Source organism: Zootermopsis nevadensis, unplaced genomic scaffold, assembly GCF_977971745.1.
Source record: "Zootermopsis nevadensis isolate Lab colony 2312 unplaced genomic scaffold, Znev_1.0 Znev_ptg000061l, whole genome shotgun sequence".
NCBI lineage: Eukaryota > Metazoa > Arthropoda > Insecta > Blattodea > Termopsidae > Zootermopsis > Zootermopsis nevadensis.
This window is the reverse complement of record NW_028259192.1, coordinates 3,327,177-3,343,271: the sequence shown is the minus strand read 5'-3', so window position 1 is coordinate 3,343,271 and position 16,095 is coordinate 3,327,177. Positions and strand designations below refer to the sequence as shown.

The 16,095-nt window shown below is 42.0% G+C and overlaps 3 protein-coding genes across 7 annotated transcripts in view; 2 read left to right on the top strand and 1 right to left on the bottom strand.

The window, feature by feature from the left end:
- The first annotated feature begins 1,847 nt into the window (after positions 1-1,847).
- On the top strand, positions 1,848-7,913 carry LOC110835941 (innexin inx3). Of its 4 annotated transcripts, none has more exons than XM_022076668.2 (5): positions 1,848-2,331; positions 3,600-3,709; positions 4,720-5,011; positions 5,594-5,967; positions 6,750-7,913. In XM_022076668.2, the coding sequence occupies exons 3-5, from the start codon at positions 4,738-4,740 to the stop codon at positions 7,221-7,223; spliced, it is 1,122 nt and encodes a 373-aa protein (XP_021932360.1). In that variant the 5' UTR covers positions 1,848-2,331; positions 3,600-3,709; positions 4,720-4,737; the 3' UTR covers positions 7,224-7,913. The 4 variants fall into 4 exon arrangements, with proteins under 4 accessions (XP_021932360.1, XP_021932357.1, XP_021932358.1 ...); XM_022076665.2 differs by having other exon boundaries at positions 1,858-2,331; positions 4,737-5,011; XM_022076666.2 differs by lacking the exon at positions 1,848-2,331 and adding an exon at positions 2,344-2,427 and having other exon boundaries at positions 4,737-5,011.
- Positions 7,914-8,229: 316 nt separating this feature from the next.
- LOC110835939 (putative glutamate receptor) overlaps positions 8,230-16,095 on the top strand; it is a 56,820-nt gene continuing 48,954 nt past the window's right edge. For both annotated transcript variants that reach the window (XM_087340813.1, XM_087340812.1), the window contains exon 1: positions 8,230-13,720. The gene's annotated coding sequence lies outside the window, so the exon portion shown is untranslated. The remainder of the gene's footprint in view (positions 13,721-16,095) is intronic.
- LOC110835940 (putative glutamate receptor) lies at positions 9,265-14,849 on the bottom strand. The gene is made up of 7 exons (XM_087340128.1): positions 14,700-14,849; positions 13,412-13,714; positions 13,194-13,285; positions 12,032-12,208; positions 11,022-11,248; positions 10,381-10,598; positions 9,265-9,627 (listed from the first exon to the last, which is right to left on the bottom strand). Exons 1-7 carry the CDS (start codon positions 14,847-14,849, stop codon positions 9,265-9,267), a joined length of 1,530 nt encoding a protein of 509 aa, XP_087196254.1.

The following is a 16,095-nucleotide window of genomic DNA, read 5'->3' as shown; positions in this document are numbered from 1 at the left end:
GGATGGAAGGATCCTGTTCATATGGACCTGTCGTCAGACAGAACACTAAATAATAATAAGATGAGGTGGTCTAGCGGTTAGAACGCTGGCCTTGTATTCCTGGGATCTCGGGTTCGATTCCCGGCGGTGCCTGAATTTATAACTTGTGTTGGGCAAGGCCGTGGTCTAGGCAACACGGAGTTTTCCTCCGTGGCATCCCAACAATTACTCCATTCACACACAGAAGAAGGCAATGGCAAACTACTTCTGGATCATCTGCCAAGAACGTATATGAACAGGTCCCAGTCCGAGAAGAGAAAAGGATGGAAGGATCCTGTTCATATGGACCTGTCGTCAGACAGAACACTAGATAAATAAATAAATATGAAATATATTTTTGTGAAATTTGCTTGGTCATCATTTTACGACTGGTGACACTGAACATCAGGTTTTGTGAACTGGTTTTACTTTCGTTGTGTTTTTAAAGAAATATATCGTTTGTACTGGAAGTATGAAAACTGTCATCATTAAACTGCGACATAGGTTTTACTCTCAAATAGTTCAATAGAATGGGAATTTCAATGTTTGAGTCGTTCATTAGGTAAAAATGTGAAGGTTACGACACATTTCTGTTCACGCTGGTATCACACTTGTTTCAGTAATGTGTTTTGTGTGTTCAGCAACTTCTTTGATGCAATCGTTTGTGGTCTCGTAGTGAGCCTTCCACCTTCGTTTCCCTCGGTAGAGTTTTCTAACTAGAACACTGGATTTGATACCTGGTAATATATGGACTTACGTAATGGAAGTTACGTAATTTGTTACAATTTGACGTTGGATGTTCTTTCCATAAAACATCAGTTCAGAGACGTGATACCCGCTTTCTTTATTTTCAGAACATTCTTAGCCCCAGAATAAAATGGAAGGTTATTAAGGAGATCATGCTCCTACTTGACTCAATTTTACCCTAAAGATTGTGACAGTAGGTTCCTATTAAACTGCTAAGCCATCTCAATCCAGTTGATCCTTCCAAATCTCCTTTCTCTTCAGTCGTCTTTATATTGTTCTTCCGTCTATGCATGTGGTTTCCAAGTAGTCTCTTCCGATCAATGTTTTCCAGCCAAAATGTTGTATGCATTTCTCATTTCCCCAAGTATCGAACCTCAAATATCAGATTTACGACCCTAACAACATGATACGAATAATTTAAATAAATGAAGACCCTCATTACAGAGTTTTATCAAGTACGTTGTTTTTAACGTTGAATAATGTTTATAAAATCACGGAAATTGTAACCGTGGTTCCACTGTCAATTTGTGTGACTTCTTCAGTGGGGCGTGAGAGTGTGAACCGAATTTACTGACACGTTCTTAACCGAGTTCAGTAGAATCAGTTCGATACCGAAACGCCTGTGTGTCGTCTAGCCCATTGTGTAGCTTCGTCACTAATGACCGGAAGATAATTATTCTGGCTGAAGGTTGGCGGATATTTTGTTGGTGTCACGTGATATGTAAAAATCCTATACAGCGCCATCTCGTGTACTGGACCAAGTCTTACTATGAATTCTTCGGTTTTACCTTATTAATCGCTAGGTCTATCGGTTAGAACGCTGGTCTTGTAATCCTGGGGTCTCGGGTTCGATTCCCGGCGGTGCCCGAATTTATAACTTGTGTTGGGCAAGGCCGTGGTCTAGGCAACACGGAGTTTTCCTCCGGGGGCTTCCCCGGTTTCTCCGTGGCATCCCAACAATTACTCCATTCACACACAGAAGAAGGCAATGGCAAACCACTTCTGGATCATCTGCCAAGAACGTATATGAACAGGTCCCAGTCCGAGAAAAGGATGGAAGGATCCTGTTCATATGGACCTGTCGTCAGACAGAACACTAAATAATAATAAATGCTATAGCCTTGAACAAACAGCACATAAAATTAGTTTCTAAGCAGCTATGGTCGTCTTTATCTCTGGCCAGCACTTGTCTGGTCTTGGAGTAAAGGTTAGTGTAGTGTCAACACTTATGGACGGAAAATGAAATGATGAATTAGTAACTTATCCAAAAACACGGACATCTTGATCCAAACCAACGAGATTCCGAAATTCTTATCGACAAATGACGTAGTGTATGCGAAAACCTTGCCTCACTCGACGATTTCAGTGGGCCTGAACCTGTTCAGGTGGTTAAGGGGTAAAGCGGGGTAGTGTGTGTCTTGGGAACGGATGTGACTCTAATACACAATGGTATTGTTACGAGGCGACGCGCGGGTGGAGGGGCCAAATTCCAAATGATTAACGCAAGGTGGACAAGGATTGTCGCTCAGAGAACATCGTGCTGATAACACCGTAGCAGGATTGAAGGTAAGCCATTGTCTTGTATGAGGACGCGGTATTGTCGAGATCCTCAATGGAATGTGGGATCTTGGTAAGAGCTTCTGGATCTTAAGAACGCCGAAGGTAACCAAAGTTCAGTGTTAAGAGCTTTTTTGAGTCTGTGAATTCTTACTATATTGAAGTGAAGTGAAGTGTCCACCGTTTATAGTTTATTTAACGACGTTTATCAGCAGCTTAGACTATACAGCGTCGAGATACCGGTGTTATAAGTAAAGTTGATCGGTTCTGTGTAAAGAATTGTTGATTTAAGTGTACTGGGCCCGTGTTATATCTAATAACGTAATCTCGCCTGTTGTTCTGCGTGGGTAAAACTTATTCTCAAGCTGAGGTAATGGAACTTTCACTATTTGAGTGTGTTTTAGGGCAGTCCAGAGGCGGTGACTGGGCCTGAGTCTGATGACGTGACAGGAAGCCAGGAGGCGCTTGCAAAATGACCACCTTTATAATTTGTACTATTTAACAAATATAAAGATTAGAACGATCAAATCATAAAGGATGAGATGGGCGGTTTATGTAGCACGTATTGGCAGCTGAGAAATTCTTACAAGATTTTGGTAAAAGTACATGTGGGGAAGAAGAATAGCTACGTGTTTGCGAGGATAATATTAAAATGTGTTTTAAGGAAATAGAGTTATAGCGTGTGGACTGGATTAATTCGGCTCAGGATAGGGACTGTCGCTTGGCTTTATGAACACGTGAGCGAAATTTTTAGGTTATTCGTTGACGTTTTTTAGACGTATTCTTGACTCTGTATGGATTTAAAATGACTCTTTCTGACTATTTCGCCGTGTAGTCTGGTAGAAATTTTCCGACGTTTCGGAGAGCATCGTCCTGATGATTTTGACAGCATGCACCTCTGAAACGTCGATAAACGTCTACCAGATTACGAGGGAATATTCCATCGTAGTTTTAATTATCTAGTTTTCTGGATTATCTCAAAGTGACGAACGTTTGTGTCATTTAGGTCTACAATTGCTTCCGCTGCGTGCTCACAGAAATTTCTCTCCAAGTGAACAGCACAGAAATTTGTGAGAACGTGAACTTTGTTTTCTGGCGGAAATGATCCTTACGTAAACGCTTTTAGCAGTGAAGGGAATGAAACAGAAATTTGTCGTTCTTGTTTTGTGTAATGCGCCAGTGTCTCTTTCAGAGGAAATAAATGATCGTCTGGAGATAATTTAAAATATACTGCACGGGGACTTCCACGTTTTATGTAAAAAATATTTTTATTACAGCCGGTAATGAGACCAGTGACGGCGCAGAGTAACCCCAATTTCCTTCATGCTGGTGGTGAGGATGGATTCCAGTGTACAAAACTGAAAGAGTTCTGGAACTGAAATTCTAGGTAAGACATAAACTCTTTGAGACATGAAATTCTCACGGTTCTGAAGATATCTGTGGTGGTCTTCTGAGGTATAACGTCGTGTGGACTTTCAGGTGGTTACCAACATCCTGGAGGAACATTCTGTCTCCATTTTCAGGGCTTAAGGTGGAGACAGTATGTTCCTCCGAGACATCAGTATCAACCTACAAGTAGATACGACTTCACAATCCGGAAGGCCATCACAGACGAAACATGATCTGTTCTCCATTTTAACAATCTCCCCTTGTCGCTGGTCACTTATAATCTATATCAGAGCCATCGACATACGATATAACTCGACATTTATATCTTCTGGAGGGATATGAAGTTGAAGAAAGCTAAATAAAAACTGGTTACGATGTTTTTCTCACTGACAGAATTTAGATAGTCGCGCTATTCGTAAAACGCGCTGAAAACTTGAATTTCAGCTGTTTATTCAGTCTGTACATTTTCTGGGACTCGGTTGTGGAATTTGCGTGTCCTCCGGCGTGTAGTTAGACCACGAATCCCGAACTAGATGTGAATGTGCCGTATGCATGCTAAGAAACCACGGTGTAGCAGAAGGAAATGTGCTCAGCTGCTTAACACGATATTCTGCGAAATAGGATTAATGTATATCAGCAGTAGGCTACCATTTCAGCTACAGAAATGTCCTCAACATCAACCCTGTCCGACCAAGGACCTACCCTGCAACAGGTCCTTTGTGAGGAAACAAGGACTGTCGTTGAAACGTGTAGCCAACATAAAAATAATGTTAGACTAGGAAGCTGAGGTTTAAGAAAGAATAAATATGTGTCAGTATTGACTTGTAATTGGGTAATATTTCGGAGGAGCGTACTACCTCAATCTTCAGCTGTAGATTGATATCCGTATACAAGTCCACACTTCACAATGCAAGGGCCACAAATTTTCATCTTTATCTACAGAAGCGAATGGTAAGGGTAAGTGTATAGATTTTTGAGCAGACTTTATGAAGGTAATCGTAGAATAAGACTGTTGTTGACTGCAGAATGCTCGGAGTACTAAAGGAACTGAAGTCCCGGGTACAAGTTAGCCGTGGTTCGCAGGATCGCGTGTCTGTGGACACGGTCGTTTCTGCACTGCACCATCGCGTAACGTCCGCCATATTGCTCGTATGCTGCACTCTGGTGTCCAGTCGCCAGTACTTCGGGGACCCTATCCTCTGCATACAAAGCGGTCCGGGTGACGATCCAACCATCCCTACGCATGTGCTCAACACTTACTGCTTCGTGAGCAGCAGTTACACCGTCGTGGGTCACTCAGGTATGGGTCTAGGTTCGTCCTGCATATCCCCAGGCCGTCCGAACTTTAAAATCTAAAAAATAACCTTTCTTCACAAAATTTCTTTTCTCAAAATAATGGAATCCTTTATTATTATTATTATTTAGTGTTCTGTCTGACGACAGGTCCATATGAACAGGATCCTTCCGTCCTTTTCTCGGACTGGGACCTGTTCATATACGTTCTTGGCAGATGATCCAGAAGTGGTTTGCCATTGCCTTCTTCTGTGTGTGAATGGAGTAATTGTTGGGATGCCACGGAGGAAAACTCCGTGTTGCCTAGACCACGGCCTTGCCCAACACAAGTTATAAATTCGGGCACCGCCGGGAATCGAACCCGAGACCCCAGGATTACAAGGCCAGCGTTCTAACCGCTAGACCACCGTGGCTACACAATGGAATCCTACAGAATTTAATCTCTAACATACAAAATTCAAGAATTGTTGCTGAGTTGTCTGAATACGTAAATCTGTTATCTAGTGTGTAATATGGAAAGGGTTGACTATCTGTCTCAGAATCATCGTCGTACGTGACAGAGCCTTCAGTAATGCGTGTTGCGTTCCAGGTGAGACCTGGCAGGGACACGGCTCTGCAGAGCGACGCCACGCTTACTACCAGTGGGTGCCCTTCGTATTATTCGTTCAGGCCCTACTCTTCGCGTCGCCACACGCAGCTTGGCGTAACTGGGAAGGAGGTCTGGTGCGTGGGTCTCTAACAGGGCTCAGGGACGATGTCCGTGGACCTGGAAGGGACAAGTTACGAACTCTAGCTCGCTATTTCACTGCCAGACTCCACACGTTCCGTATCTGGGCCACAGGCTTCTACGTGTGTCAACTGCTAAATCTGCTGAACGTTGTCGCCAACGTCTTCCTCACTGACCAAATTCTGGGTGGTAACTTCTATCATTATGGACTGAAGATGAGTCAGTACGGCCTTGAGGTGAGTGGACATGTTTGAAGAGATTTAGTACAAGTTAAATTATGTATATAAAGCCTCACCGACAGTCGCGTGTTTGTAAGGCGCGTTGTGAAACTCCTGTATCGGCATGTAGGACCTGCTCTGACCGCTACAATCTCGCTACTGCAAACGACGTTTCGAATTCAATTGAAAGCATGGCAATAGCGCTGTATTCTTAAGCCCGTGCAGGGGCTGCCTACGTCACACAGTATTGCGCCAGGTACTATTAAATCTTGGCACCAGTATAATTAACCGAAATTAATTAAATAGCGAAGTTTTGATATAATAGAGTATAATATAGGTTTAGGAACTTATTTAAATTCCTTTAAACCCTTTCCAGTTAAACAAATTATATAATGGACGAAATCAAGCACAGTGCATGGGGGATACAAGAAGTATGTACAATGTTATGAATGTATTACCAGAAGGGAATAACTGTTTTTAACACAGGATCACGTGGTACAGTAATAAGAATTATATGAGGAACTCTCTTAATGAAGCAGACTTTGAAGATGTTAACTATCTCAGGGTCTTACTGAGTGTTGTCGTGAACAAAATAATGAACCTTGAAGAGCTGAGGAAGACGACGAAGTGAGTTTTGAGTGTCTCACTCTTGTAAAGACGATGGTATTCCACCGCGTGGTCTCGTAGGTGGATAACAACGTTTTGGGGGAAAATTCTTTCTCCATCTTCAAGTTGGTATCTGCCTACGAGTCAACATGGCGCCACAGTCCAAAAGAGGAACACCCTCATTGGTGTTGCAGATACTGGAGACGTCGCCTGCTGAGACAGTTTTCCCAAAGGTGACCAAGTGCATGTTTCGGAAATACGGTCCGTCGGGGACGATCCAGAATCACGATGCGCTCTGCGTCATGGCGTTAAACGTCGTCAACGAGAAGATCTTCATGGCGCTGTGGCTCTGGTTCGCGTTTTTGGCTCTGGTGTCAGCCCTGTCTCTGCTGTGGCGACTGACGATACTGGGACTTCTGGCCTGCACGTCTGTACATAGCCGTAGCTTCGTGTCCGTTTGGGCGCAGAGGGTTCTTGGGGCGCCCGTCACCCTGGAACCCACGTACCTCTCACCGGTGACGCAGAGTCTAGATTGCGGGGACTGGTTGTTCCTTCAGTTGCTGGCCGCCAATATGGGGTCGAGGGTTTACAGAGACTTTATGGAGCAACTGGTACAGGCTATGGAGCAAGTGAGGCCTTCCGATTTGCGGCCAATTTGGAACAGCTGACAAAACAGCGTGTAGTTAAATGTGGTTTCTTCTTGAAGCTTTCGCCATGTGCGCAGGGCAGAACGAATTACGGCTTTAGGTGGGTGAACTCTTCTATCAACACTGCGTATCTACCAGTAAGTTACAAAGCAGTTGTCTTCGTTACGTACTAAACAAGAAATCATGAATGTAATGTTTGCAGAAACACCGACAAAATTCACTATCCTAAGTGTAAAAATCGCACAACTTTGACTCTTAGTGTTTATAATTGTTTAATTTTAACCGTCTAATCACAATAAAATATTTTTCCATGATGATGCTCTAATTGTAAATCGAACATTTCAATAGAAAGAGCATCATTTAATATAATTTAATATATTTTAAATATTAAATGTTAATTGTAATAATAATATTTTAATATTTAATAAAATATTTTATTGTGATTAGACGGTTAAAATTAAACAATTATAATCATCACAATATGACGCAACATTATCATCTCTTAGTGTTTAGATCAATTTCTGGAAGATATTCCATTTGATTCCAAAGACACCGAACTGTTTCAGAAAGAGCAGACAGGAATAAAATAAACCAATCTTTATCAACACATGACGGCAATGTCAGAGTTAACAATAAAACTGTAAATATTGAACTAAGTTGTGTCAGTGACAAATAGACGCTAGTATTTAATAAAATTAAGTAGATTTTTAATTTTCAATGATAGCAGTTAAGGAATGTCATGTACCTAAACTATTACGCAAAATTTGTTGTTCTGAAACGTGTTGGAAAAAATGATGCCACTTGGAAGTTATGTTAGTGACACTGCATTTAATATTCTCATGAGTTAAATTAAATTAAACTGTATTCAAGCAAGTACTTACAAACGAAGCCACAAATAATTAAACTTGTCGATAGAATTACTTCAAACTCTACGTCCGTCAAAATGGAATCGACTGCATACGTTTGCATTACCAAGGGGACAAGTAGGCATTCTGACACACTCACTATGCCGGATGACACGTACTAAATTCAGCGGCGTCTGTGATCTTTCTGGGTTACAAGACGTTCCAGGAGAACCAGAAACACAGCCACAAGAATTCCCGACGCCAGAAAACTCAACACTGGGATAACATCCACCAGTTCCACGCCCTTGACTGCCGTCTCATCGGTCCTGGGTCGGTATCTCATTGTGTCCTGGTGCGACTTCTGTATGGCTCCCGTCTCTCGTAACTTCTGCAAACTGAAGAGTTTATTATAGTAAGAAAAAAGTAAAGCTGCCCCGCTATACGCCATGTGGGCGCTTGGGGGGAGAGACGGTATAGCTCCTACTGATTCTTAACCTCGGCACTAGGTGGAGGCTAGGAGACTGGGTGGGCCCCAGAACCGGTTTTGATACAGAGGCTAGAGGAAAAATCATCTGCCTCCGTCGGGGATCGAACCCAGGTCGTCCAGTACACTGACTGAGCTACGCCGGATATTAGTTTTAAGTGGGAAAGTGGCTATTTTTGTACTTATTTTGGAATATTTCTATGTATCAATGAAGAAAGACGACGAAAATGGGGGCTGAGCGAGAGCTATGGGCATCTGAACGCAGGCACGGGTGTCTGGTCTGAAGGACAGTGTCTGACTCGATGAGTGTGACAAAAATATTGGTGAGTAACCCTGGTAACCACACTGTGGAGATGTACGCACTTAAGGCAGATATCATACTCTGAGTGCATTGTTTGGGGCTTTAATGTGAGTCTATTATAGCTCACCAGTCAAGTGTAAGGACAGTAACCTTAAATCCACAGTCTTGATCTTGCCAAAAGAAGTATCTCAAGTTTTGATCAATTTATCTGTTTATACTGACGAGATATCCGTTTGGATTATCTATGGGTGAAGAATCAGCAATCCTAAAGGAAAAAAACAGACCAAATTTTCTTCTCCGAACTTTTCCATTTCACTGGAAATTGCCATCATATGATTTGACGCACAATAGCCTCTGCAGTTGATACAGATCCTTACATGATTTATGAAGCAAGAGTCAGTCCTGCTTATACTTTATAAAATCTAAAATACTTTATTCTGTGTTATGTAACACGAGTAGTTGGTAGGTAAAAAGCAAATGGTGCCCGCGTCCAGACCTCCACGTGGCGCTCCAAGTGGCCTGTGACACGCACGTGTACCGGAATATTCCGACGTAGGGACTGCGCTCGTTGAACACGATGCCATACTTCATCTCGAAGAGCCCCTCGGGCAGATAAATGACCGCGCAGCTGAGGTACGGAAGGTGTTCCACCGTCTCCTCAACGGGCGCCATGAACGCGTATCGTTTGTCCTGGCACACGCGACGCAGACCGTTGAGGACCCTCTTGGGCATTCTGGCCTGGTTAGGCTGCAGACGCTCCTTGTACATCGCCTGGAATAGTTTTTCCCCGGACTCCTGCAACAGCGGGGAAGTCTCTAGCAGCTGCGGTTTAAGAGCGGGTTTATATACGTTTCCTTTCCTACGCCCGAAAGATTTTAAGATTCTGAAAAATCACATAATTTTTGACGAAGGCAGGCATGTGAGAGATGAGAAATGTTTTCACAAAATTTTAATCGAAAAGTCTGAAGGGAACAGACCAATTGGGAGACCCAAGAGTACTTGAAAGGATCTCATTAAAAGCGAATATTATATTTTTAATCTTATCGTGGATCAACGGAGTGTTTTCATGAATACGACAATGAATTTTATTGGTACCCTGAGCAAATTCCAGAAATCTTATAAACGTATATTTAATGTAAAACACATTTTAAAAAACGTTATACGATTGAAATTCATTATATCTCGAAGCTGGTATTTATTTTATTTTAGTTATGATTTATCTAACGAGACTGTTACTAGCTCAGATCATGTGAAGTCGGATAATTGGATGATAAATGAATAGTGAATTGAATAAAACTTAAATGAAGGCTGCGGTCGTGGCCTAATTTAAAGCACTATCCAGGCAGGGCATGAGGAGGCCGTAATATCCAGTCTACGGGCAGAGATTTAAACTCTGAACATTCCGAATTGGAAGTACCGTAACATTTGGCACGGGATGTAATCCAGAAGTGCTACAGTTGTCGTACATTTATGAAGTAATTCACGATCGTGTTGAATATGCCTGACAATTTTATTCTGTACTGAATTGTAATTTGAGTGAGATCATACCTGGAATGATACAAACGTTGAAGAATTCTGTACAGCCCCAACTTCGTATGTTTTGTCTTTGTGTAACTGTTCGACGCCACTGATTGGTAGATTCGTCTTGTGAACTGTAAGGAACGAGATGACAGCGGCCGAGTATGCACACATCAACACCGAACCCAGGACATAGGGCAAGATATACACGAGTCGACACTGAACAGACAGCGGCGCGCTGGTCTGACCTAGAAGATAAAACCAGAAAATGATCAGATTGAAAGGAACGCGTAGTAGTTGATCAGAGACTGAACTCGGCTAGACATGAACTCGTTTTGTATTTTGTCGAATTTGGATGAAGCTGGAAATTAGACGCAACTGAACTGAGTTGGCGTCGCTTGAAAGTGAAATTAAGACCACAATGAGATTAAAGATGATATCAGACTTGAGTAATACGCGGTACCAATGAGATCCTGAACTACAACTATGATGCGCTTTTGAAGCTGAGTGAAGATGCCACGAGGAGTTTGATATCAGTGTACTAATACCTTCTTTTAACTGTTTCGTAAAGAATCTACAACTTAAGAACAAACAGATGTTGATAAAGAAATATAAAAACCTCTCCCACAATGCAAAGTTTTAAACAAATGTAAAAAATAATTTACGTTTACCTTGTAAACAGATCAATGCTCCAAGTGTAGCGAACAACCAGTCGTGAAACTTGTTGTGTCTTGAATGTTCCTTCCCCTGTAGGAGTCCGACGTGAAAGCAAATTTTGAGTGCGAGGGCCATGACGACTACGGAGGCCACGATGGCGAGCCACAGTCCGGCACTGAAGGCTTGCAGGAAGCTTACCCACGAGACGTCCTCGTCGCCCTTTCTGATGAACACTTTGTAACTGCAAGAGGAAGGAGTCTGTCGGCTAGGACCTCGCAAATTTTAACATAAATCGCGACCAAATATATGTAATGTTTTGGCTTACTGAAATAGTTACTGGTGCTCGTTTACATTTTCGAAGGAATCATTGCACTCTAATTTGCATTACAGTCCGGGAAGAAGTCTCAACTGAGGACGAAAGCTGGTGTATTTCTGCTGGCATGTTACAACATGGGGACCGAAGTATGCTTGACAGTGGCATAATGACTGGAAGGAATAATTATTCCAAGAAAATCTACGTGATATTTTTATAGGCCACAAATAGCCCCGAGTGCACGATAAGGTACCTGACCAATGTCACTGTCTCAGGGAAATAATGTATTCAATCGTCATGGAAATTAAGAAGATTCCCTCTGATGATGGAGGCAGCAAGCACCTCTGGAACGTCGGTAAACTCCTACCAGACTACACAGTGCAACTCCTAGATGAAATCTTCATACTTGTAGCCGTGAGAGCCTGAAATCTCACCAAATGTTGTTGAAACCTAAGGGAAATTAATTCATCGTTACAGGTCACATCGCTTCTGGAAGTTTTCTGGTAGTTAAGGATTTCATTCCACAGAAGCAACTTAGTGTAAAAATGAAATAATCCGAATTTCTCCTCTTGAATTAGCCTCAGGCCTTTATATTAGGCAGAAAACGTGATGGCGTTCTGGAAAGCTGGCATTTGTTACCTTTGTATGGGCTATTGACTGGGCGTAAGATAAAATAATCGACTGGAAACGAAGGCAATGTTAATTACGTACTGGAAAGTTGCAATTTGCATTGTATATGAGACGACTCCCACGCGCTCAGCATTCATGGCGATGTCACACACCCCGACCTCAGCTTCACCCCTGTTGACCATCCCAATTACGCCATCCCACGTGTTATTGATATGCTTTCTACCCCATAGTCCAGACGCAGGCACGATCACATCCGATCTGTTGGCACAGTAAATCAAGGATGACGTCTACTAGACATTCAACACACTCGAGGAAACAAAGAAATTTGTAACTACTGTAACCTTGACGCAGAAAATTCTCCTCTCCGTCACAATGTTTACGCTGCCATAACTCGGTCGTCAGAGTCACGTTTGTGAAAATGAGGTACAGCAAGGAGCAGTGAGAAATTTCAAAGGGATGTTTACCAATATCCATTACAACAGGATGTTAAATACAATCAAGTATTGGATTAAGATGGTTCTGCGATAAAGGAACTAATCTCTGACGATGGAAGCAGAAATTCTGCTCGAAACGTTGAAAGCTCAATCCGTACTGACAGGAGCAGAGCGGAAGGTAATACGAGGCGCGTCCTCAAAGTAAGTTTCCCTGGGGCCGTTTACAGAAACAAAACACAATTTCATGGAAATATTTATTGCAACAGATACAGCAAGCGTCCAGCTATTTTTCAACATATTCGCCACCGGAATTGAGACATTTGTCATACCGTGGGACCAACTTTTGAATACCTGTGTCGTAGAAGTCTGCCGCCTGGGATTGGAACCACTGTGTGACAACCATCTCCGCCTCTCTGTCATTCTCAAAACGCTGACGCTGACCGGACAGGAATTTCTTGAGGTGTAGGAAAAGATGGAAATCACTGGGAGCGAGGTCCGGGCTGTAGGGTGAATGATTAAACACCTCCCAGCTGAACTCCTGCAGGAGACTTGCTGTCCGTCGAGCCGTGTGCGGCCTAGCGTTATCACTGACCGCACTTCACAGTCGGCGGGAGCTGGAATAAGAACCTCCATCTTCAACAGCTGCAACGATGCTACTGTGAGAACGCGGGAAGTACCGTTAGTGCATGCGCCATGCTACGTCATTGCTCTATCACGTACGCACAGTCGCTTCGCGCAATATAAGGTTTGCTAGCTGTGGGACGAGTGGGAAACTTACTTTGAGGACGCGCCTCGTATTTTTAACGTACTTGAAGTTCAAATGTTGTTCCAGATTGGCCCACACTTTGCCGTAGAAGCCACCGATCGTTTTATCCTCGTTCACCCAGACCAGGAAGGAATTCTGGAACATAAGTGGCGTCCTCATAGCCTCTAGTTTCTTGCCCCGTTGAGTTTATTAGGCAGCGTGCGTTGCTTTGTTAAAGAAATTTCAAATCGTTTCATATAACACATATTAATTCATTCTCACATTTAAGCTTGATGTTCTCATCGTGTGGCCTCCCAGCGACGTCCTGCGTCGGTACACGTACTCGTGCGTCTGTTCCGAGGCGGCGATGGACCCAGGGAGAGCTCCCAACAGCTGAACGCGAAGTGGCGTACCAGGGGCAACGCGGTATACGTCGAACAACCGCATCTCGACGTCAGAAGGCTGTGCCACTATGAACTGCACGTCGAACGGAATGTTCGAGTCCCCTGCGAGATCCTGCAGAGACTGCCCCAGCTCCAGAAATGCCAGCCATACCACGTTTGCCAGCTGATACTTCTCAAACACCTGCAGGTAATCCGAACAGATGAGCGCGTCTCGAAATAGAGATTCGAGACAATCAGAAATTAACGTTGTAATTTTAAAATATGTCACGATTCACTTGTAGAACACGTGATAGAAACAGAACAAACAGTGAACATGCATTTCATTGTCAGTTCATAACTACTGCGTTATCGAATGTCCGTAAGTTTAAATTATAGAAAATAATGCCTGTGTTTAGTCTGTGTTTGTTCTCTTGTTTTTATAAAACAACATTGGAGTTTTTTTAAAAGAAAATTGTAAGAAAAATACTTTAACTCGCGAGAGATTTAATGAAGGATACAGGAATGAAACTAGGTCTAATATTATAACAAAACTTCGTGATATAAAGGTGATATTTAAGTCGTCACAACGGTGAGAATTTATTTTCAGGTCGTTGACTCCAAGCTTCTTTGTGGGTGGTTATCGGTATTCCACAGAGTAACCCTGAAGATGTTGGCAATATGTTCCTCAGTAACATTGGTAGCCAATCACAAGACCCAGAAGACCACAATCTACGTAATTCTTACTACTATTATATCAACTGATATAAGCAGATGGCTGAAGGTGGTGGACAGGAAAGGCCAAAGTCCACATAAATTGCATTTGATTTTCGCCCTTCTTAACCAGCTCTAAATATCCTTTGAACTGTAATTTCGTGCGAAGTCTGTGCACTTGTTCACACACAGAAAAGAACGCTCTGTGGCCATGTTGGGCGATTCCTTGGTTTTTTTTTTTTTTTTTGGTTGTGGTTCATAAAACTGCTTACGTTGCACGAATTTATCACAGAATGGTTAATTGCAATGGATCTGGAAGGAAACTGTTGACCCAATTTAAGGAACTATTTCATGGAGTGAATGGTTAAAACTGCTAACCCCTAACCAGGATAGCGAGTCTTTGAAACTAGAACCTGAGACTTCTACGCCCTGTTGTTGGCGAAGTTTTGATCACGTGTAACATTACACAGACTTACATTACGTAGAAACGTAGGATCTGATGTAAGAAGAACTACAAGTTGGCCGGGATGAGTACTCTGCAACGGCTGTTGTGAACTGTTCGTTGCCATCGCTGTTGTGGGGATGAACCTGATGAGCAGGTACCTTGCGAGTTGCACCCTCGTCATTTGGCTACTCCCTGCAACGTGGAAGACACGGCGTGATGTCAGGAATAAGACATACGGCGCTAATTATCGAACGAAATTAGTAATTAGACGATTCTTTAAATTTCTCTTATTGTTTATTACTTAATTTATTACCTTCCCTGAGAACTCCATTTCTGATTTGACTTTACGTTGTAACATTCGTTATTATTACCACGCACAAAGTAATACGTTTACCTGAATCGATTTCAGCATCTGTGTATCGAAGGCAGTCTAATATCTGACACGAAACAGAGCTTTATTAATAGCGAAAACTAATTAAAAATCGAGTTTTACTCATCTTGATAAATGTTCGGACATCTGCTATTATTCTAGCCGCCTACAACAACAGATCTGAGAGTATTCAAGAAGTGGGATGTGGTTGTATTGACTGGACTCGTCTCTCTCAGGTTAGAATCTGGAGGCGAGCTCCTGTTGAGCTCGATTTGGATGAAGACAATCAAATGATCAGTAGTGTTAAGGTTTACATGCGTCATGTTTGTGTTTTTGATTAAAATATATAATAAAATTCAGGTCAATACACAAAACTTTATTTGGATGTTAAAATTTAAAATTTAAATGTTAAAATTTTAAATTTTAAATTTGCGCCATTCATCACTATAAGGATGTTACATTAGAGCGCTTTCATTCATTTCACAACATGTTTCGATGTAATACATCATCTTCAGGTGTGTTTTTTTTTAATGGTCAAAAAATGTGCGTATAAAAACAACACCTGAAGATGATGTATTACATCGAAACATGTTGTGAAATGAATGAAAGCGCTCTAATGTAACATCCTTATAGTGATGAATGGCGCAAATTTAAAATTTTAAATTTTAACATTTAAATTTTAACATCCAAATAAAGTTTTGTGTATTGACCTTAATTTTATTATATATTTTGATCAGTAGTACTCTCGAATCACATTTAGTTTGAGACTTAAACTAACTGTATAATACAGGGTGGTTTTTAAATGATGATAGTAACACAGTTTGTTTAATTAACGTACACAAACCCCATCACTGGTTCTTATTTTCAGTAAATAATTCGGACGAAAACTAGTCACTCTTTCTTTACTACTCGTAGTATTGGGGTTCAAATCGTTCACGTCAAAGCCCACCATAGAAACATTTATTTCGGCTAGTAAAGTGACAGATTGCGGTATTTACATGCGTTATGATGATCAGAAGATTGAAGCAGAATCACCGATTTAAATTGGATATGCCGT

What these genes read in the sequence shown, in the direction of transcription:
- LOC110835941 (XM_022076668.2), top strand. Translation starts at nt 4,738, where the DNA reads ATGCTCGGAGTACTAAAGGAACTGAAGTCCCGGGTACAAGTTAGCCGT. An exon ending in CACCGTCGTGGGTCACTCAG is followed by an intron (nt 5,012 to 5,593) that starts GTATGGGTCTAG and finishes GTTGCGTTCCAG; the next exon opens with GTGAGACCTGGCAGGGACAC. An exon ending in TGAGTCAGTACGGCCTTGAG is followed by an intron (nt 5,968 to 6,749) that starts GTGAGTGGACAT and finishes TTGGTGTTGCAG; the next exon opens with ATACTGGAGACGTCGCCTGC.
- LOC110835940 (XM_087340128.1), bottom strand. Translation starts at nt 14,849, where the DNA reads ATGACGAGGGTGCAACTCGCAAGGTACCTGCTCATCAGGTTCATCCCC. An exon ending in ATCCTACGTTTCTACGTAAT is followed by an intron (nt 13,715 to 14,699) that starts GTAAGTCTGTGT and finishes GATTACCTGCAG; the next exon opens with GTGTTTGAGAAGTATCAGCT. An exon ending in TGAGAACATCAAGCTTAAAT is followed by an intron (nt 13,286 to 13,411) that starts GTGAGAATGAAT and finishes CTTATGTTCCAG; the next exon opens with AATTCCTTCCTGGTCTGGGT.